We start from the raw sequence: 20,321 nt of genomic DNA on the forward strand, positions 1-20,321 counted from the left end.
CGAGGTGATCCGTACGTTCACTGTGTGACCATGACGACCACAGCGAGGAGACGGAGACGAGCTGATTTCACTGATAGAAACACCTTCAGTTAGCAGCAACATCAGCTGAGGTCTGATCACATGAACGGGACAATGAACACAAACTTTCTACCTTCTGTTCACTTTTGAACTCATATCTCTGAAACTTTCCAGTGAGCAGGTGGAACTGGTCATTTTAATCTCATCAGGTGTGACAGTGCTCAGCTGAGCTCAGTGTGAGTGTGAGATGTCAGCGACAGACACACTCGTTAAGCCCTCCTCCTTATCACACAGGGCTTCAGAGACGTGACATTTTGATGAATCTGATGTAGATGAACAGAACTAATCATTTCTAGTTTTCACTCAATTTTTTTGCATTTGTGTGCTAATCATACTTAAAATCTCAGTCACATCATGGAAAAATGTAATTACACTGGTCACACATCTGCTTCAGTCCTTCTAGTAAAACCAGCCGGTCCTCGTCCCCTCACACAGGACGCTCTGTGAGGTGAACTGGGCTGATGATATTCTTTATCATTAAACCCACAATGATTACACTGAAGCAACTGAACTTTGTCATTTTCAGGCCTCTCACAAATAGAACTGAGAGTCTCTCCAGCCTGACATCATGTAAACATTATGTAAGAGTTGATTAGACGTTGTGTAAAGTCTCAGTAACGAGGCCCTGATGTGATGAGCTCAGCCTGCAGGAGACACAGGCTGGACTCTGGACTCTCTGGTCCAGTTCACTCTGTTGAAGCTCAGTGTTGTGTGTACTGCACAGACATGTTACCATGGCAACAGGAGCTGTGTTGTGAGTCTGTAATAACTTCCATCAGTGATGTCAGATTTACACTGTAAGACCAAAAACCCGCCTGTCTGACGGAGGGCTGACAGAAATAAGTGTGACTGTGTTATTCTGCACTGAAGCATCACTACCTGTAGCTTCAGGTGAAGCAGAAGACAGAAGACTGAACTCGTAAAATAAGTTAGTGTCCATGTTTCACAACAGCAGCTTGCAAACAGCAGCTTCATGTTGAAGCTCTTTCATGCCGTGCAGATACAAAATGTTAAAACAGGTTCGGTCTGACTAACAGGTGGAAGGTTTATCGGGCAGTAAAACACAGCATGGAGGCTGTAAAGTCAAACTTTGTCTACAATCATTTCTCTTGTTCCTCTGACTGCAGATGCATGTTGTTCACATTATAAACAGCTCTGTGGGTCGGGACCTCACCCTGCAGCGTGAGACCACATCACAGGTTCATGCAGTGGATTTGTACATGTTGCACCAGTAAACTACACAGTGTGTAATTTAAATCTTGTATCACTAACTGCTAAATAAATGATATGAAAGATTCGGCTGTGAAGCTTCTATCTGCAGATCCAACATGTGATGTGGAGGCTCCGCCTGCTGGTCAGCTGTCTGACTGTCTGTCAGTGGTGCTGGAGCGCCATCTTGTGGCCTCCTGGTTGCTGAGCAACAGCTCGTCCTTCCTCCGTCACCACCAGCAGGTGGAGACGAAGATGTGCTGCAGACACAAACAGCCAGCAGAACCTCCACTGCTCGTGAAGTCAGCAGGTACAGTGTCTGTCTGTGTCTCTTATTTCAAACGATCATTTACTGCCAGACGGCCGGTACATTAAACTTAAGGCATCAGAATGGTCGTCTGCAAACCTGTGGGTGACGTCACGGTGGGTTTGTACTCCAGTGTATCAGTTCTACAGATTTATTGATTCATATGAATCCACCAATGAACAGCAGGAGCAACTGGTCTGCTTCCTTCTTCTGGATTCACTAGTAAGGTGGAACAGGTGTGACTTCAGCTCTCTTTGACCCAAACAGAGTCTATAAATATGAGACTGCCTGCCCACCCCACGCTGTGACTGATGGTTCATGTGGAGTTCAGTGTGAAGAGGAGCCGGTTTGTCTCACGAGATAAAGGAAAACCCTGAAAACCCAAATTATATATTATAATATATGCATCAATATGTAACACATATCCATTTAATATGAAGTCAAGATTAATCCTCAGATCACATTAATATCTGCTGTCCTTCTGATGGACACACACCGGCTGTCTGAACGTATTCAACATGTTGTTCTAGAAAGAAACTTTGTCCAGACTTTATATTATTTGAAAGTAAAAGTTTTGTCTTTGATTTTCTTTCTTTAGTTGACAACATTCTTCAAATGATGAATGTTTTAATGAGAGATATAATTAGCTACTGTTTTAATTACATTTAATTTGCTTTAATATAATATTACTATAAAACAGAAAACTGGACCTGAATCCAAAAGGCATTTTAGTCAGGTCAGTTTACAGGCTCCTCCTCAGCTGTACCTGTCAGTGTCAGGTGTGTGTGTGTGTGTGTGTGTGTGTGTGTGTGTGTGTGTGTGTGTGTGGCTCGTGGCTTTACTTTATGAACATTATGAATTGACAGAAACAACAGGGTCCTCACACTGATGATACAGAAGTTAAATAAAAGTCTGTCATGAATTTAATGTTTGAATCTGGTCCTTGGATGTAGCTGCATCTGGTAAAACTCTCTACGTCAGTAAATGTTCTCAGTTACACTCCATCACTGATGGAAACAGAATCGATACCGCCCGGACCGGTTCTGTACTGTCAGCCATCCTCCCATCGACCGGCTTTATTTTACGACACCACCAGCGTCTTGACGTCAGCACCAGCGTCTTGACGTCAGCACCAGCGCCTTGACGGCAGCCTGTTCCCACAACACCAGACAACATGGCGGAAGCGGCGCAGTGTCCCGCAGCTGAGGAGGTTCTGATGGAGAACCAGGAGAGTTCGGCGGCGGGGAAAGACAGCGGGACACCGGGAGCTTCTGCCCGGGACAAACCCGTGTGTCTCATCGTGCTGGGCATGGCGGGCTCCGGGAAAACCACCTTCGTTCAGGTAAGTTAGCGAGTTTGGCTAACGGTGGCTAACAGCGTGAGTTAGCTGCTTCAGCCCGGTGACACAGTGACACAGTCGCAGTTTGTATGACTGCTTCAAAAACCCGCTCAGCTCAGAGTCCGTATCAGGAACTAGACACTGTGATGGAGGAGGAAGGTGATCTGCTCACCTGCTGGCCCGTGACGTGTCTCACTGTTAGCTAGTTACTGTTAGCTGTCATTAGCATTAGCCTCCGGAGTCCTGCGTGCATCACTCATCTCTCTGGTTCTGGTTCTGGTGCTGTTCTGCATATTTCTTATTATCAACGAACTCTATGAAAAGACCAAACCAACCGTGACTGTATCCAGTGACATTATTCTTCTGGATATGTTGGATTGTGGTTGAATCTAATTATTCAAATATCCTGTAAATCTGTCTGAACCTTCAGGCGGTTAGTATCCGGAGTGAGGCAGATCTACTGTTGTTCCTGCTGTTCACCTTTAATTACATACAAGCCATTCAAACTGTCTCCCTGTCAGGTTGGTCTCATGCACAGGAGCTCTCTGTATTTAAACTGTATTTAAATGAAATGTCAGTAACACTGAACATTAAACAGCTCCTGTCATCCTCTGTTTCTCTCTCAGATCCATCGGTTGACAGCTGAGCATTTAGATATTCACGTACCACAGAACTGGAGTCCATCTTTGTGGAGAAATGTGTATTGTCATTTATAGTTTTGCTGTCCTGTGTTTATTAAATAGCCTCCAATTTACAGTACAGCTATACAAAACATTTATATTTGGTCTTTTGCTGTCACAGATGATCGTGTCTCTGTGTTGATCTCACAGTGTTTGTGTTTCTTCCAGAGGCTGACGGCTCATCTTCACTCTCAGAAAGCTCCTCCGTATGTCATCAACCTGGACCCTGCCGTCCACGAGGTCCCCTTCCCCGCAAACATCGGTGAGTGGTTCGGTCTATTTCCTGGAAGCAGTGGACAGATATTAAACAGAGGGTGAAGGGTATCATACATACGTTATCAGCCTTCAGTCTGTGTGTCCTCTGTCCTCCAGACATCAGGGACACTGTCAACTACAAGGAGGTGATGAAGCAGTACGGCCTCGGACCAAACGGAGGCATCGTGACGTCACTCAACCTGTTCGCTACGCGCTTTGATCAGGTGACTCTGTCTGACTCCGCCTCCTCTGTCATCTGTTTAACCACGATTAAAGAATTAAACAAACCAAAGCTGTCAGGACGTAATCAGACTTCTTCACATCGAGACCGTTTACATTTTTAATGTTCAAGGAAGTTTTGTCTGAGAATCTTTTGATTTTGTGAGAAGTCAGTGGAACTTAAACTTCCTGAGGATCTCGTTATTTCTGATGTCCATTTGCTATAAATGTCGTCTGAGATCAGAGGAGACTTTCTTCAGTATCACAGTAACCCAGTGACAGTTGTCTGTACACCAGATAATTACAGCTGTGATTATTATTCAGTGGGAGTGAAAAATTAACCAGTCATGTCGTCTGGATTTTATTATTTTAAACCCATCCTGTCCAGATGCGACATGTTCTGATGAAATCGTGATAAAATCCGGACTGAATAATAATATAATAATAAAATAATTAACACAGGTGTGTTTGTGTCCTTCAGGTGATGCAGTTCATAGAGAAGAAGCAGCAGAATCATCGGTCAGTTTATATGTTTTAAACCTCCTGTGTGGTTCTCTGCTCGGCTGGACGCCTCGTGGTCCTCTTCTTACTCTCTGTTTCACACTGAGCTTCTCTCTCTGACCTTTGACCTCTGCAGGTATGTGCTGATTGACACTCCGGGTCAGATTGAAGTCTTCACCTGGTCTGCGTCTGGAACCATCATCACAGAGGCTCTGGTTGGTGTGCACGCTGTAGTTTGCCTCCTCTCTCTGTTGACACGTGACACTCAGTTTTTATTCGTCCTGTGTGTGTTTCAGGCGTCTTCCTTCCCCTGTGTCGTCATCTACGTGATGGACACGTCCCGCAGCGTCAACCCCGTCACATTCATGTCCAACATGCTGTACGCCTGCAGGTACGTTACCGTCAGGTTACTTTTATAGACACTCGAGTTATTTTGATCTTGTCGTCGACTAATTATATCAGTCATAATAACATCCTGCTTTATTAACATGGTGACATCATGAAAACAATGCAGCGACTGTGGTTCTCCAGCAGGGGGCGCTAAGAGAACCGATACCAAAACTGATGCTGTGCTCTGAGTCATTATATAAACATGATTCCTAGTACGCAGTTCTACATTTGGAGTTAAAATTGAGTAATATTACATTTAATTATTTTGTATGTCTTGAATGAACATTAATGTCTTTCACATAAAAAAGTTTCAAGGACATTTTAAGATATTCAATCAAAACATCAGTTCTGGATCTGAAATGTTTAATAATATTTAACTGCATGACTCACAGCGGTCAGAAGCTGCACTGTGTGTCACATGACAGCGATCATGATTCTTCAGACATGATTTCAGTCTCAGCTGATGTTTCTCTCCCTCAGTATTCTCTACAAGACCAAGCTGCCCTTCATCGTCGTCATGAACAAGGTGCGCTCACCTCCTCTCTGCTGTTTAATGATTCATGTTTTATCTTGTGTTGTTGCTGACTGAATTCTCTGCTGTTGTTGTTTGTGCAGACCGACATCATCGACCACAGCTTCGCCGTGGAGTGGATGCAGGACTTTGAGGTCTTCCAAGACGCTCTGAACCAGGAAACCTCGTACGTGAGCAACCTGACGCGCTCCATGAGTCTGGTTCTGGACGAGTTCTACACCAACCTGAGGGTAAGAAGTCTTCACATGTGCATAACATGATCTGATCTCATGATCAGCTAAATTCTAAAGAACAAATGCTCCAGCTGTTATGTTTTCATATTAGATCAATTTAAAAAGGATTGTGTGGCCCCCAGCTGCAGGAGATCTGTTTACATCGAGCTCATCTCTTTTCTTTGGGTGTAACTCAGATTTCTCAGTGGTGCAAAGCTGGTCAGGCAGGTAGGGACCAGAACTGAATGGTGACCCTCCTGACAGTGTTGTCTCTGCGTCTGCAGGTGGTGGGCGTGTCCGCAGTGACAGGAAGTGGACTGGATGAGCTGTTTGTTCAGGTGGAGGATGCCGCCGATGAGTATGAGAGGTGAGTTCATCAGCCTGTTTCAGTCTGCAGGTGCACTAACACAGCTACGCACCTGTAGTGTTCACACCTGATGTCTCCAGCTCACTCTGAGACTTGATGTCAGATCATGTAAGAACGTGGCAGATAATTATTTAATGTCAGTGTGTGTGGGTATGTTTGCTAGCTTCAGGCTGCCACCAACTCCTGTGATGCACCTGAGAGTACAACAATGAACAGAAGAATAAGAACATCAGCAGTTTACTTTGTCATTGTTCCTCCGACGCTGCAGCTTACAGAGTGTGATAATGTGTCCAGTCCAACTCAGAGAGACAAAATGACTCATGTTGGAGAAATGTATGTGAGGGCGGCTGCATAGAGCAGAATCTGGATCTGTGTCTGAACGAGTGTCACTAACGAGAACCGTCTCACTGCTGTGGTGAGAAGGAGGATAGAAAGTTACGTCTGTATAAATGATTTCAGTTTAAAAGAGATGGTTTGATATTTGTCTGCACCAACCTTACATGAGCTCACATCTGGATCATCTCAGGTGAGACAGTGATGTGTGTGAAGTTTCTGTCCGTCTTTGTGTTGCTGTCTGAGTTCAGTGTGTCGACCTGAGTTCACAAAGCTTGTCTGATATTTTCTTCTTTGTTGTGTGAGTTTGTGTGATGCGCTGAACTCTTCCTCCTCCTTCCTCAGGGAGTATCGACCCGAGTATGAAAGACTCCGTAAGCAGCTGGTGAGTGTGTTTGTGTGTGTTGTGTCTGTCTGTCTGTCTTCACATGTCTCTGTGTTGTAACTGACTTCCTGTCCTTCAGGCGGACGCTCAGAGCAAGAAGCAGCAGCAGCAGCTGGAGCGACTCAGGAAGGACCTGGGAGCCGTCGACATGACAAACACACCTAAGACAGGTAGAGCTGAGTGACAGAAGATGAAGTACAGAACACTTTATTTTACAGCTGTGATTTCCTGATGACTCCCGGTGACAGGATACATTCAATGTTAATTGCTAAAAGAGAAAAAGTTGATGGTGCTGGAGGTAAAAGTCAACTGAAGGCTGATTGTTGTGCAGTATTTTATTGTTGTATTTAACTGATTGACTTCCTGTCCACAGAGGGAGCTGACATAGCCGGGCCCAGTGACCTCATCATGACCCGGGGTAACCCTGACGAGGAGGAGGAGGAGGAAGACAGCGACACGGACGACATCGATCACAGCGGTGAGAAAAGGCTGTAAACAAAAGAACAACAGACAAAACATACAAAACAAACTCATGTAAATAATAAAACTAAAATCTTTGGTTCCTTTGTGTTTTCAGCTACGGAGGAGAGCAAAGAGGCCGACGCCTTTGGAAACTTTCTGACTGAGAGGAGGGAGGTGGTTCAGGTCCGAAACAAAAAGTGTGCCGTGCCCGACGGACCCTGAACTCTGAACTCTGAACTCTGCCGTCTGACCTCTGACCTCTGACTCTGTCAAGAAGAAAAGAAACGACAGAGACTGAATGAAGGTGAGGGAACTCAGGAACCTCCCGGTGGTTCCTCCCTGTGATACAGACTATCACCTGGAACACAGACGAGTGAAGATTCCTCCGTCAGTGATGTTCAGATATGAGATCTGAACTTCCTGCCTGACCAGGTGACCTGTGACCCTGTGACCCTGTGACCCTGTGACCCTGCTCCTGCAGCAAAGCTGATTGGCTGCTCCTCAGCGTCGCTCCCTCCCTATAGAGACAAACTTATATTTTTATATCAGAAAAGACTTTATTCTGCTTTTCTCATGTTCTTCATTCTGTCGACTTTTGTTTGTGAAGCACTGACACTGACTACGATCTGCTAAATAAAAGTGAGCTTTTCCTCATCTTTGGTTTTAGTTCAGACTATTTGTGATGTTTCCACCGCTCACATTGTTCAGTATGAGACTCCAGCAGCCGGCTGCAGCCTCAGTTCACAGTTAGCATCATGCTAACAGCAGTGTTGACGATTACTTTTATCATCACTGACGTGAAACTGACACAGCTCCATTTTCTTTGTGTTTATTAGGTCGGCGGTGTCGTGTCCCAGCATGCACGTCTGGCTCGACAGGTGCAGCTGAACATGTCAGAGTACGCTGCCCGTTAGTGAATTCATTAAAGCTTCATATGGTTTGAAAATCCCAAGACCAGTCGACTGATATTTTATCAGTGCAGATGCTGAATCGACGTGATAAAGGAGACCGATGCAGAAACGATTTACATTCACTGAAAATAAGAATATTAATGTCAGCGTTGAGAATAAGCAGCGATGGAAAATAACCAGCTACAATTTACTAACGTACTAAAGGTTGTCATGCACTAGTATTTCCATTTTCTGTTTCCACTCGGAGCTGAAGTGGAGCATTTTTTAAAAAGATATTTGTAATCTGCAATAATCAGATAATAATCAGCTCGGGGAAAGACGACAGTTATTCCATGATGATGATGATGATGATGATGATGAAGACACTGGATTCCATCAGTCATCTGACAGTTGGAGGATGTTGAACTGCTTTGTTTTGTACTGATGGCTGTTTCTGTTATTTTGTCCACTTCCATGACTGTTGGCAGACTCGGCTCTCTGAATGGAAGAAAAGAAACTCCCACACACTGTTCACTTCTGAGCAGCTCCATGTTGTGATGAGCGGAGCATCCACAGTTTTCTCTGTGATGGAGGCCGTCGGCGTCTCTGCTCGTGTCTCGGCTCCTGACAGAATCTGAGCTCGTGTTTGAGTCTCTCTCTCTTCGTCTCCATTCATGTCCGAGCTCTGTGAATGGACTCAGATCTTCCGCCTGCCGACCATCTGCCAACACGCTCTGCTCGCTCGCCTACAGGCGGACGAGCGTGGTCGCTGTAAAGAGCAGCTGACTCACTTTCACATTTACTCGCACTGAAGGATGAAACTGAGCTACTTTTACCTCAAGTACATTTTTTTCTTTCAATGTCACCGTGAACTTTTACACTAAATGATTCTGCCGGCTTGATTTACTTTCATTTTTGCACAAAACATGAAGAGTTTATAAAATGTGTTTGTGTTTTTCTCAGCAAACATCATGTCTGTGGTTCGGGCTCACCGTCACCATATTTCTCTCCAATTTCTCCAAAACACTGATGGAGAAGAGAAACTTCAGTGTTAGTCACACCTCAACAACTTCAACTGTGAAACCTGCTTTCACACCAGTGACCGACTCAAAGTCACCTGATGACGTCATGGAGGAGAGAACAGCCGTCAGCAGCAGGAACACTTTACTGCACCAGATCAGACTGAAAGTCCTCGTGTTTTACTGAAGTATCCAGATACTCGCTGGTCAAAACTACAAATCAGAGTTAATGAAAAAAAAACAATGACGTATATTTGTTGATTAACTTTTAACTATTTTAGACAAAAAAGTTCAGCAGTTTGTGTTTCACCAGGACGATGTCATCAAAATAAATGATTTTCAAGAGGCCGTTTTCAGGGCATTGAAATGAGATGATTAATGAGGTGATGCATTCCATTATTATGTTTAGGGATTACTGAATTTTAAAGGAACAGAAGGAACCAAAAAGTCCAGTGTCGTAGTCCACAGAACAGTTCTGGAGCGTCGCAGTAAAACAGAGTTGCAGCATTCTGCTGAACAACTTGTTCATGCTGCAACTTCATATCATCAGGAGGAGGAGAGGACTGAGGTCAGTTCTGGGTGAACTGTTCCTTTATGTCAAAGCATATTGTATAAGTAAGAAGCATCAAAAAACAGAAACATGCTCTGATCCCAGAAGGTGGAATTGTAGGTAAGAATAACTTTATTTTATTAAATATAAACAAGGCACAAATAATAAAGTCATCTAAAAATGTGCCAGTCGGTGAAGTGTGCCGACTTCTGGAGGACAAACGTTGGTTTGTTTCCAGGTTCAGTTCGTCCATTTGCCTCTCAGGTGAGTTTCTGGAAGCGTCCGCCTGCAGCAGCAGTGACTCACCTCCGCTGACATTCAGCCCACACTGTTGTCTGTTCTCTCTCTCCTCCTCCTCGTCCTCCTCTCCCCTCCTCTCTCTTGTCTCTCTTGTCTCTTCTCTCCCTCCTCTCCCCTCCCTTCTCTCCCTCCTCTCCCCTCCCTTCTCTCCCCTCCTCTCCCCTCCCCTCTCTACCTCCTCTCCCCTCCCTTCTCTCCCCTCTCCCCTCCCTTCTCTCCCTCCTCTCTCTCCTCTCTTCTCTTTTCTCCCTCCTCCTCCTCAGTGGGCTGCAGACACGACCAGAAACAGAAGCGCTGGCAGTCACGACGCCTCGCCGACACAAATAAAACACAGGACTGCTGGCTGAGAGTCATGCTGCTCATTCATACTGAGGCTGAGCGACACACACACACACACACACAGTTAAACTGGTCTCAGCTGGTTCATACTGGCAGCTACATTCGTATTTCCCAGTTCAGATTTGTCTCTGCAGCCTGTGACACCTGGAGCTGTGAGGGTCAAGTCACCTCAGCAGTGAAGAGATTCATATTCTCCACTTCTCTCTGACCTCAGATCTGTGAGCTGTGTGTCTTTTTCATAAATTAAATCTCTGTAAACTGAACATGTGGAAGTGTTGAGATAATTTAACCTGTCGTCCTGAAATGTTGCTGTGTGACGAGTTAGAACGAGACTCGATAGGATCATTTAATGTCAGAATCAGAACCAGAAACCCTTTAATGTCCAGCAGGCATTAAAGGGAATATGAGAGAGCATGAGATCAGTGTGGATCACTGTTACCATGTGGACCGGTCCTGAAAGTCAGAATCTTTCTGGACTGACTGGAGCTGATTGAGATCACCTGTGTGCAGGTGTGCAGTCTGACCCACTGCAGAGTTCATCCCAACAGACTGTCAGTCGATACCTGATCTCCGTTATGAACCTTCAGTGGTTCATGTCATTCACTTGGTTTTTGGAGTAAATGAAGAAATAGATTTTAGAGGCTTTTCCCATTGATACTGAAGTATTTTGGACCTTTGAGATTCAAACAACATGAAGTGATTCCTGCTCACATTTCTATTTACATCCAACCTAACTGATTAATTTATTAGATAAAAAGTTGGACAGCCGAGTGACGATCCACAGCTGGGCTGCAGGTGTTTTCACAGTCACCTGCTGCAGCTCAGCCAATCACATCAAGATGTCCCTGAGCTGACAGAGGCGTGTAATACCTGTGGTGCACAGGACATGTTTCACTTGTGGTGGTCCAGTCTGGTCCGGTCCTGTCTGGTCCATGATGTACATTCATCAATCCCCCATGAACAGATGTATATTCTGTTTGTGTTTCATGTGCTGAGGTGGATCTCAGACATGTTCCAGCACCAGAACCACCTCAGACTTGAAGGTCACTGTAAAGACACTGACAGTGTGTAATGTGGGTCGGTGTCGTCGGTCCGGTGCATCACTGGTTTATCTGCCTGTCTGGGAATCAAACCAGCAACCCAGTCTGAGGTTGGTCGGTGGTTTCCTCTTGAGATCACATGCAGGAAAAATCTAGGGAAACTTTCTGCACAATTTTAAAGGAGAATTTCTTTCTTTTTCATATTTTCCCTCCTCAGTGTGTTTTATACTGAAGGTTCTTGTTCAGGGTAAAAGTCCAAATCAGCAGGAGCTCCTCTCCCCCCTGAAACACCTGAAACACCTTGGTCAGTGGGCTTTTATTGTGAAGAAGTTACAGGAAATGAAACATGTTTGTAGCTGAATCAGAGGAGCCGCTTTGTTAGTGGTGATTCTTCGGTGGTACTGCAGAGATCGAAAACCCAAACCGCAGCGAGTCAAAGCCAGTAGAACCTGACCGGCACACGTGACGTAAAGAAGCTGATGTGGTGACGTTTTTATCTTGTGCTGATATTCACACACGTTCTGCCTCAAACCGCAAGAAAGACATCAACAGATCCAACCGGAGACACCGTCAGCAGCACTGGCTCAGGCGTGTGTGAGCTGACCAATCACAGCAGACCGGGGGGTCTTAAAGAGACAGTAGCAAAAACAGAGCGTTTCAGTAAGACAGTATACAATCTGATGTGTTCACTGAGACTTACAGCATGTAAACCTGCTGCAGTCCACAGCAGCAGCTCAGAGCAGCTGAGCAGCACAGAGAGAATGTGATCGTTAACGAACTGATAATCAATACATTTCAACACGGCGACGTTCTGCCATGAACACGTGCAGTGAACAGCAGCACAGCCTGGGAGTCTAAACTCAGGGCTCCTCGACCAGAGTCCTGATGATGATGATGGTGATGATGATGAGGGGTGAGGAAGCAGAGAAATCACCACATATCAGCCTCTGTGTTGACTAAATAGCAGTGATGACATCATCACCTACATCATCATCATCATCATCATCATCATCATCATCTTCACACCTCAGATGTTCTGTGTATCTCACCTCAGCCTCGATATCAACTGTGGCTTCTCATTTCGGTTGTCATGACATCACTGTGTTGAGCTCAGTGCGGTGACCTCATTGTCAGTGACATCATCTCCCGGCCTCAGAGATGATGTCATTGCTTCCAGTTAGTCTGCGGCTGTTTGTCCTCGAAAGCTGCCTGCAGAGCCAGAGCCCCGCCCCCAACTCCACATCAGACCTCTGCTCTGTTCTACTGGGTTCTACTGGGTTCTACTGGGTTCTACTGAGGTCCATCTACGTGTTCTGTCTCTATGATCGGCCCGGTTCTGTCCACAGTAAACAACTCAGTCTGTTCTGCAGAAAAAAAGCTGCTGCAGCTCTTCAAAAAACATTATTCTGCAGATGTGTTGTTGTTTCTGCTGAATCCTGATTTGACTTTCAAGACACACACACACACACACACACACACGCACACACACACCCTGACAGTGTAGCTCTCAGCTGATAGGCTGCAGATGACATCATCAGTTGGGATGTGGAGGTTTCTCTCCGTCCTTGTTGCTGCAGCCTCTCACTCACCTTGCTACCCACACACACTTAACACACACACACACTTAACACACACACACTCACGCACACACAAACCTAAAGTGCTGCAGTAGTGGTGTAGCCTGAAACACACACCCAGCTCAGCATCCCTGTGAAGGTGTGTCCACACAAAGATAGATTCACAAGAACCCCCCCCCACACACACACACACACACACACACACACACACACACACATGCACGCACACACTGCAGCTGCATTACATCATCTGGTTGAGTGTGAGGAGGAGGAGGAGGAACAGTGTGTGAGAACATGGTGTTCTGCTGTGGTGCATGATGGGAGCTGTAGTCTCGTCCTCCAATAGAAACATGTGATTCACAGATTTCACTCAAATGTGAAACAGTTTGATTTTGTATTTTTGACTCACATAAAACAAAAAGCTTTAAAAATCTAACGCAGTGACGATCGGAGCCGTTAGATTTTCCTTTCTGCGTTGTTCCTTCAACAGATTCACAAACCGGACTCCAACCAAACCGGACCGGATTCATTTCTTGTGGGCGTGGTCTCGAATCAAAACAAACTGTGAGCTGCTCAGGTGAATATGATGGTACTTCACCTACAGGTGGCGCTACAGCAACATGATGCATTGAACACACTTAATAACACTTTAAGATCTGACCTGCACAAATACAGAAACAAATCTACGATCAGAGGAGGATCGACACCTGCTGATCCAGTCCAGTGAGCAGCTCCAGAACAAAGTCACCATGAATCAAACTCACAGTTTATAATGATCAAACACATTCAACTGAAGTGAAGATTCCTGCGAGCGCTGACTGAATGAAAAGTGACAGTCGAGTTTATCCGACAGCTAGAGCAACAGATGGAGGTGTGTGTGTGTGTGTGTGTGTGTGTGTGTGTGTGTGTGTGTGTGTGTGTGTGTGTGTGTGTGATGAGTCAGGATGAGTAACAGTCCGTTTTCAGCTGTTAATTTTAGCGCTGACATTTCCTCAGAAGCACATCAACCCCACAAACCAGATCAGACCAGATCCAGTTTGATCCTCGTGTGTCAGAAGTTTCTCTGTGATTTTGTTTAGTCAGAATTTATTTTTTGAGACTTTAAACGCTGTCAGATTTAACTGTGTGTGTTTCCATGTTTCTGTGTTCCTCTACACACTTCAAACATCCTGATCTCTAGGATAAATGTTGGCTGGGTACGTTTCTGCAGAACCATGAACCGGTCCAAACTGAGCGGTTCTTCATGGAGCTGATCTGCATCAGTCACAGTTCTGTGTTGGTCCTCTGGTCAGCTTCACATGAACCACTGCAGGTCAGAAAACATCACGGTTCAACAACAGCGAGCGCAGTGACATGAACTGCCGTCTTCATTTACTGAACAATGCAGGTCTAATAACATAAATCAGAAGATTATTGCATCAGTTATCACAGCAGATTCTGAGGAAGCTGCTGAAAGTGAATCTTTGTTACAAACATCAGAATATTTTCAGACCCGCGTCAGTTTGTGTCTTTACAGCTGCAGGTGAAAAATTATCATTATAAACTCAACACAACATGTTTTAAAACACATTTCCACAGACTTACTTAGTTTTTATGGAAAAGATTTGTGCTATAAAGTTCCGTGACTCAGGTCCGTTTGGTACCTGGTGTGACTGCTGCTCGCTGCTGGTGCCGGTCCATGTTGCCGCTGGTACTGGTCCATGTTGCCGCTGGTGCCGGTCCATGTTGCCACTGGTGCCGGTCCATGTTGCCGCTGGTACCGGTCCTTGTACGCTTCTACATTATGTGACTTCTGACCGGATGTGACAACATGCAGATAAAACAAGTTGTGGGTTCATAATCATGACAAACTTTCAGTGAAGAGCAACATGTGAACAGAACAACAGCAGATGTGCAGCACATGACCTCATCAGTGACATGTGATCGATCAGTTTCACAGTAACTGATCAGGTTCCCGTCACAGAACTCGTTCCATCGTAATGACCCATTAATGTGGTTCTGATTCTGATGAGATTCTGTCACTGATCAGGAGGATTCCTCTGAAATAAGAACCTCCACTGCTCTGGTCCCCCTCCTCCTCCTCCTGCTCCTGCTCCTCCTCCTCCACCTCCCCCTCCCTCTGCCCTGCTGGACCAATCACAGCCCAGTATCACTGCCAGCCAATCAGATCACTCGTGGGTGATGTCATGCAGCAGGCTGCTGTTTGGTGCTGATGCTGCTGAGCTGCAGATCTTCAGTCTGAACAGAGACCGAGCATCACTGCAGGGTGAGTACACACACTCTCTCTCTCTCACACACACTCACACACACTTGCCTGTTTATGAGTGTGTTGTGTTATTGTGTAGCTTCCTGCGTGTCTGCAGCTCAGTCAGCTGCAGCTTCTTTTAAACAGACAGAAGTGTGAGCAGGTGAAGCAGCGTTCTCTCGTCTGGTTCTGCTCTCCTCTTCGTTCTTTCGTCTGTCTGTAGTTTCTCTTCTTCTTCTTCATCTTCTCGTTCTTTGTGTCTCACATCTTTTTTTTTCCTCCTGCTCTTTGTCTCTGCGATCAGTTAGGTGTTTGAGCTGCGTGCTCGACTCTGCAGAAGGTGATGCGCTCATTGGAAACAATGACATCATCGCTTAGACTCTGCACACACACACACACACACACACACACACACACAGGCTAGTGTTCACACTGTGTTTGCAGCAGCTGTTTAAGGTTAATGAGTGAAGAATAGACGTGATTGTTGGTTTTCAGTCTCTTGGTTTGTTTCCTCTGAAGTGAAAATAATCTGTTTTTATCTGTTTGAGTCTCTTTGTGTTGTTCAGCTGAAGAATCAGCTCAGTTTGGGTTTTGTCTTTGTTTTGCACGTTGCAGAGATTCAAGTATTGATGTAAAACATGCAACATAGATAACAGACTGTGACTGTGAGGAGTTTGGTTCGTGATGTTTCTGCTCTGAATGTTGCTGCTGTTGAGTTTCTTGTGATTCAGTCTGACTGACTGAACCTCCTGCAGCCGGTCGTGTCTCTGTGTTTACTGCTGATTCAGTCTTCACTCATCAGATGAAGTGTTGAATCTCCTGAAGTCACAGCTGCTGAATCAAAAACAGATCAAACTCGTATTTATAGGACTGACTCAGATCATGGAGCTGCGCAGTCTGACCTTTGAATCAGAATGTTATTCAGTGTCGGACTGTCGCAGAGACACAAAGCAACGAAAGAAAAACACTTTTTGTCATTCAACAGAAAAATGAAGTCAAAGTTCCGTCTGTGAAGTTCAGATTCAGAGCTGCAGGCCTCGTCTGCATCACATGTTTGTTTAACAAATGTGAAAACACGTTTCAAACAAAACACACCTGAAACTCCAGATTAAGATCAGTTCGTCTGCGTCTTCCACTTTTTGTCTCCCTTTATATCCTGAGGTGTTAAAGTATTAAATCATCCAAACAGAGGCTGACTGGTTTAATTTCGGGGCATTTGTTCCCTGAGTTGAGCCTGACAGGCTCCACAGCAGCTCCTGCAGGAGAGGCTGAAGTGTGTCGAGCCTGAGAGTCTTCACTCAGGGCACAAAGACCCTGAAGACAGTGTTTCGACTCAGCTGCCTCTGCAGGTTATTGCAGTTATTCTACTGAAGTGACTCGACTGTGTTTCATGAAGTGTCCTGGTCTGTGTGTCCTCAGGAACAGACTCTACCTCACCACAGTGTCTTTGACAGAGGACAGCAGCAGCAGGATGACTCTGGCAGGTAAACTTCACTCAGTTATACCTCTGACAGATATGAGGTGATGTGAAGTGCTGCTCAACTGATCGAATCTGCACATATTTATGGCTCAACTGCAGTTTTGCTTTTTCTCTGCCTCTGAATGTTCTAGCATACAGAGAGAAGATGCGAGAGCTCCCCCTGGTGTCTCTCTTCTGCTCCTGCATCCTCCCCCAACCCCGAGACGCCACAGCTGACAAGAAGGAAGGTCAGCAGCACTTCAGTCTTTGTAGATGAAGTTACCTTATTATCAGTGGAACTTTCCATTCATTGTAGGATTCTCCTGAACTGCTGGAGAAGCTGAGGATTTATTTTGAAATGTAAAAATCAACCAAAAGATTGTTCTATAATGAACCTGCCTGTGTTTGGGCAGCATGGGGGAGCAAACCTACAGAGAATCATCAGAGTGATAAAGATCAGAGCTCTGTGTCAGACGGTGGTGAGTTTACTGTCTTGTGCTCTTCTTGCAGCAGCAGGCGTGGTGGACTTGAACCTGTGCAACATCCGGGACATGGAGGTGATCGAGCTGAGCAAGCGGACGAGCGGCCAGGCCTTCGAGGTCATCTTAAAGCCGCCCACCTTTGACGGTGGCCCCGAGCTGAGGGCGACCACGCCGCCTCGCCAGAAACCCTCGCTGGAAGAGATCCAGAAGAAACTGGACGCTGCTCAAGAGAGGAGGAAGGTGTGTGGAGCGCTGGGGGGTTTCACAGTGGTCAGGGAAACAGCAGTCTGACTGTTCACGTCTGATAGAAGAGTCTACAGCTGAGCCAGCAGCTCTGTGAGGCTATACTTAATGATGCCTGGAGCTAAATGCTAACATCAGCATGCATGTTCACAGTAGGTCAGTAGTTAGAATCCATCCGATGCTGATGAAAAGAATTAAACAAATCAAAATGTCAGCCTCCATGTGGAGCTGTAGGAAACGATCACCAAACTTATTTCATAACACGATGAAGGAAACATGAATGTCTGTGCAAAGACAGACAGAAAAAGTAGTGAACCAAACTTGGACCCCTGAGGAACACCACAGTCAGTCCAACACGACACAAGTGTTCATACTGGACAGACACATAGTCACACAGCTGAAACCTGAGCAGTAAAATCTGTTAGCTGACTGTAAACCTCCGTCTGTCTCCCTCCAGTGTCAGGAGGCAGAGCTGCTGAAGCACCTGGCCGAGAGGCGGGAGCACGAGCGCGAAGTCGCTCAGAAAGCTCTGACCAAAGAGCGCCAGGAGCACCGAGCCGACGCCGTCAAGGAGCAGCGGCAGATGCACCTGAACGCCTCACAGGAGCGGCAGCAGGAGGAGGTGAGGACGCAGGTGTTACAATCAGTCTGCACTGTGACTCAGAGACAGATTCAGATTCTGAATCACGGAGACGAATCTCTAATGTGAGTTTGTGATGTTTGTGTCTTTCAGGACAAGCACAGTGTGGAGGTGAGGACGAGCTGCAGGAGCAGGAGGGATTCTGGGTAGACAGACAAAATATGAAGAAAATATAACGCTACAGATCTCACTTGGCATTTTTCAAACACCGTTAGATCTGAATTTGCTAAATTTAAGTATAAATATTGGTTAAAAAAAATGTTTTTTCACAATTTACTTTCAAATAAACAAGATGAATTAAAGTTCACCACGTGGCCAAAAGTATGTGGACATGGATGCTGCAGCCTGATTTCACCATCATCTTCATTAAAGGTGCAATATGTAAGAAACAAGTAGCCGCAGTAACTGCTAACCGTTGCTAACTGTAGCTGCCGTTAGCTGTGATACCTTATTTCTCCACATTGTGTTTATGTTTTTAATGTTTTGAACTAAAATTCTAACATATTGCACCTTTAATGTTCCGCTCAGAGAAGCTGCAGTACTCAGGTTCAGTCTTTCCTCCAGATGTTGGAACTTGTGCTCCACATACTTTTGTCTGTATTGTCCAAATTTGTTATGGAGTGTAAACATCAACAACAACAAAAAGACTTCTGATCTGATAACTGAAATAAACATGATTTAGCAAAGCCTGGATCAATAAAATACATCCTGTGTACTGTAGTTAGCATGTGCTAGCAATGTGCTAACCTCACCCCCTGTCCTCTGCTGCCAGGTGTCTTGATGGCCTGATCACAACACAAGCTGAACATTAATTGGAAGCCATTTTGGAGGGCTGATGAGCTGAGGATTGATGTGCCGGCAACCCGGCGCTGCTCCGACTTGGAGACGTACAGGAAGAGACTCTGAAAAGAGTGAGAGAAGAAGAAAAAGAGGAGAAGGAGGAGGACTGAGGCGAGTCTCGACCTCCTCTCTACAACCAGGACTCTTCTTGATGAGATCAACTCTGAGAAAAACTTGGACGCTGCAGATTCAGTCATCATTGGACGGTTCACAGAGGTTTTACTGTGCTTTGTTGCCATGCCAACAGTGCCAATGTGTTCGTGTGTGTGATTGTTTTCGCAAAGAGGATTCAACGCTTCACAGCGTCCCATCAAAGCTGCACCCGACCCAACCAAACCAGAACCCGGACCCAAAAGAAATGTCTCCATGTCTTCCTCTGACTCCTCTGAGAGAAAACCTGGGGCTGGACTCCCTCCACCTGTCAGGAGGTCCACATGGAGCAGAGACACAGCTGATCAGAGATAAACAGCTCCACCTGCTGGACACCGACTGCAAAACTACAGGAAGGGTTTGATCAGTTACATGAAGCTCTTCAGAGAGATCCCGTGGCAGCAAAATCAGTCGGAGCAGTTTCAAGTCAAGAATGACTCGTAATACAGGTCAGAGGGCAAGTCAAGACCAGAACCAGGACAGACAGAGGAGTCAGCTGGACTCAGACAAGACCAGATACAGTTATAGACGAGGTTACAGTTACAGCCCAGCAAACAAAGACAAGTCAGAGTACAAACACTCGCTGAGAAGAGCCAAAGCTGAACTGAAAGTCAGAGTTCATGTGTTACAGGAACGAGACGAGTGTGAGTCCAAACACAGACGAGACGTTCAGGTTCAAACACTAATGAAACTCTCCTCTTCAGCCCCTTTTACAGCCCCACGTTTTCATTGTCAGATTCTATATTTGGATTCTTTCTCATATTTCTGAACAACAGGACAATATACTCAAGCTAGCATGTTGGCATTTATGCAGCCGTTTAAGCTAATGTGAGCCGAGGCACCAACAGTCCTGCTGGATGAGACTTCTGCTTTATTACACCAACAGCAAACAAGTCGGTAGCTCCTGCGGCTAACGTTAGCGCCATCACCTGTCATCACACACGTCACATCCTGCTGACACGGACGGACGAGATCACTGATGAACGACTGATAATCACGTGTGTGCATTGTTTACAGCTACAGTGGTGTGTTTGTGTGTGTCAGTCTGTTTCCCTGGCAACGTCATTGTATAGGAGTCAGGCTGAGATGATGATGATGATGATGATGATGATGACGACGACAATGTACAGAAATCACATTATATTTTAAATCAATAAACGATGACACTTTAGCTCTTCGTTCAGTGTTTTTATTGAGTCGACACTCTGAACTATAAATACAGGAACACCACATCACTAATAAATACCTGCTGAAGGTCAAAACTGAAAACACTTAAAT

General features: G+C 45.5%; 3 protein-coding genes across 8 annotated transcripts; 2 read left to right on the plus strand and 1 right to left on the minus strand.

The window, feature by feature from the left end:
* The first annotated feature begins 2,713 nt into the window (after positions 1-2,713).
* Positions 2,714-7,935, plus strand: gpn1 (GPN-loop GTPase 1). The gene is made up of 13 exons (XM_037096509.1): positions 2,714-2,936; positions 3,782-3,875; positions 3,986-4,092; positions 4,569-4,606; positions 4,725-4,803; positions 4,885-4,979; positions 5,459-5,504; positions 5,594-5,740; positions 6,007-6,089; positions 6,768-6,807; positions 6,887-6,977; positions 7,181-7,285; positions 7,385-7,935. Exons 1-13 carry the CDS (start codon positions 2,769-2,771, stop codon positions 7,489-7,491), a joined length of 1,200 nt encoding a protein of 399 aa, XP_036952404.1. The 5' UTR covers positions 2,714-2,768; the 3' UTR covers positions 7,492-7,935.
* Positions 7,936-11,717: 3,782 nt separating this feature from the next.
* On the minus strand, positions 11,718-19,293 carry LOC119018670. 3 transcript variants are annotated; one of them, XM_037096524.1, is made up of 3 exons: positions 18,806-19,293; positions 14,628-14,776; positions 11,718-12,033 (listed from the first exon to the last, which is right to left on the minus strand). In XM_037096524.1, the coding sequence occupies exons 1-3, from the start codon at positions 19,259-19,261 to the stop codon at positions 12,015-12,017; spliced, it is 624 nt and encodes a 207-aa protein (XP_036952419.1). In that variant the 5' UTR covers positions 19,262-19,293; the 3' UTR covers positions 11,718-12,014. The 3 variants fall into 3 exon arrangements, with proteins under 3 accessions (XP_036952419.1, XP_036952418.1, XP_036952417.1); XM_037096523.1 differs by lacking the exon at positions 11,718-12,033 and adding an exon at positions 13,526-14,290 and having other exon boundaries at positions 14,628-14,773; XM_037096522.1 differs by lacking the exon at positions 11,718-12,033 and adding an exon at positions 13,526-14,290.
* Positions 15,155-20,214, plus strand: LOC119018671 (stathmin-4-like). Of its 4 annotated transcripts, XM_037096529.1 has the most exons (7): positions 15,157-15,250; positions 16,649-16,713; positions 16,841-16,936; positions 17,199-17,410; positions 17,871-18,035; positions 18,147-18,164; positions 18,826-20,214. In XM_037096529.1, the coding sequence occupies exons 2-7, from the start codon at positions 16,701-16,703 to the stop codon at positions 18,832-18,834; spliced, it is 513 nt and encodes a 170-aa protein (XP_036952424.1). In that variant the 5' UTR covers positions 15,157-15,250; positions 16,649-16,700; the 3' UTR covers positions 18,835-20,214. The 4 variants fall into 4 exon arrangements, with proteins under 4 accessions (XP_036952422.1, XP_036952421.1, XP_036952423.1 ...); XM_037096527.1 differs by lacking the exon at positions 18,147-18,164 and having other exon boundaries at positions 15,155-15,250; positions 17,202-17,410; positions 17,871-18,118; XM_037096526.1 differs by lacking the exon at positions 18,147-18,164 and having other exon boundaries at positions 15,156-15,250; positions 17,871-18,118.
* Positions 20,215-20,321: the final 107 nt, after the last annotated feature.

Source organism: Acanthopagrus latus, chromosome 4, assembly GCF_904848185.1.
Source record: "Acanthopagrus latus isolate v.2019 chromosome 4, fAcaLat1.1, whole genome shotgun sequence".
NCBI lineage: Eukaryota > Metazoa > Chordata > Actinopteri > Spariformes > Sparidae > Acanthopagrus > Acanthopagrus latus.

Bases quoted from the DNA above. Each gene is read 5' to 3' on its own strand.
- gpn1 (XM_037096509.1), top strand. From the start codon at position 2,769: ATGGCGGAAGCGGCGCAGTGTCCCGCAGCTGAGGAGGTTCTGATGGAG. The intron at 3,876-3,985 runs GTGAGTGGTTCG...TCTGTCCTCCAG, and splicing joins CCCCTTCCCCGCAAACATCG to ACATCAGGGACACTGTCAAC. The intron at 4,607-4,724 runs GTCAGTTTATAT...TGACCTCTGCAG, and splicing joins AAGAAGCAGCAGAATCATCG to GTATGTGCTGATTGACACTC.
- LOC119018671 (XM_037096526.1), top strand. The intron at 17,411-17,870 runs GTGTGTGGAGCG...GTCTCCCTCCAG, and splicing joins CTGCTCAAGAGAGGAGGAAG to TGTCAGGAGGCAGAGCTGCT. The intron at 18,119-18,825 runs GTGAGTTTGTGA...CTCTGCTGCCAG, and splicing joins CACGGAGACGAATCTCTAAT to GTGTCTTGATGGCCTGATCA.
- LOC119018670 (XM_037096522.1), bottom strand. From the start codon at position 19,261: ATGGAGACATTTCTTTTGGGTCCGGGTTCTGGTTTGGTTGGGTCGGGT. The intron at 14,777-18,805 runs GTGAGGTTAGCA...ACATCCGGTCAG, and splicing joins CTGGCAGCAGAGGACAGGGG to AAGTCACATAATGTAGAAGC. The intron at 14,291-14,627 runs GTACCAAACGGA...TCTGACCTGCAG, and splicing joins GCGAGCAGCAGTCACACCAG to TGGTTCATGTGAAGCTGACC.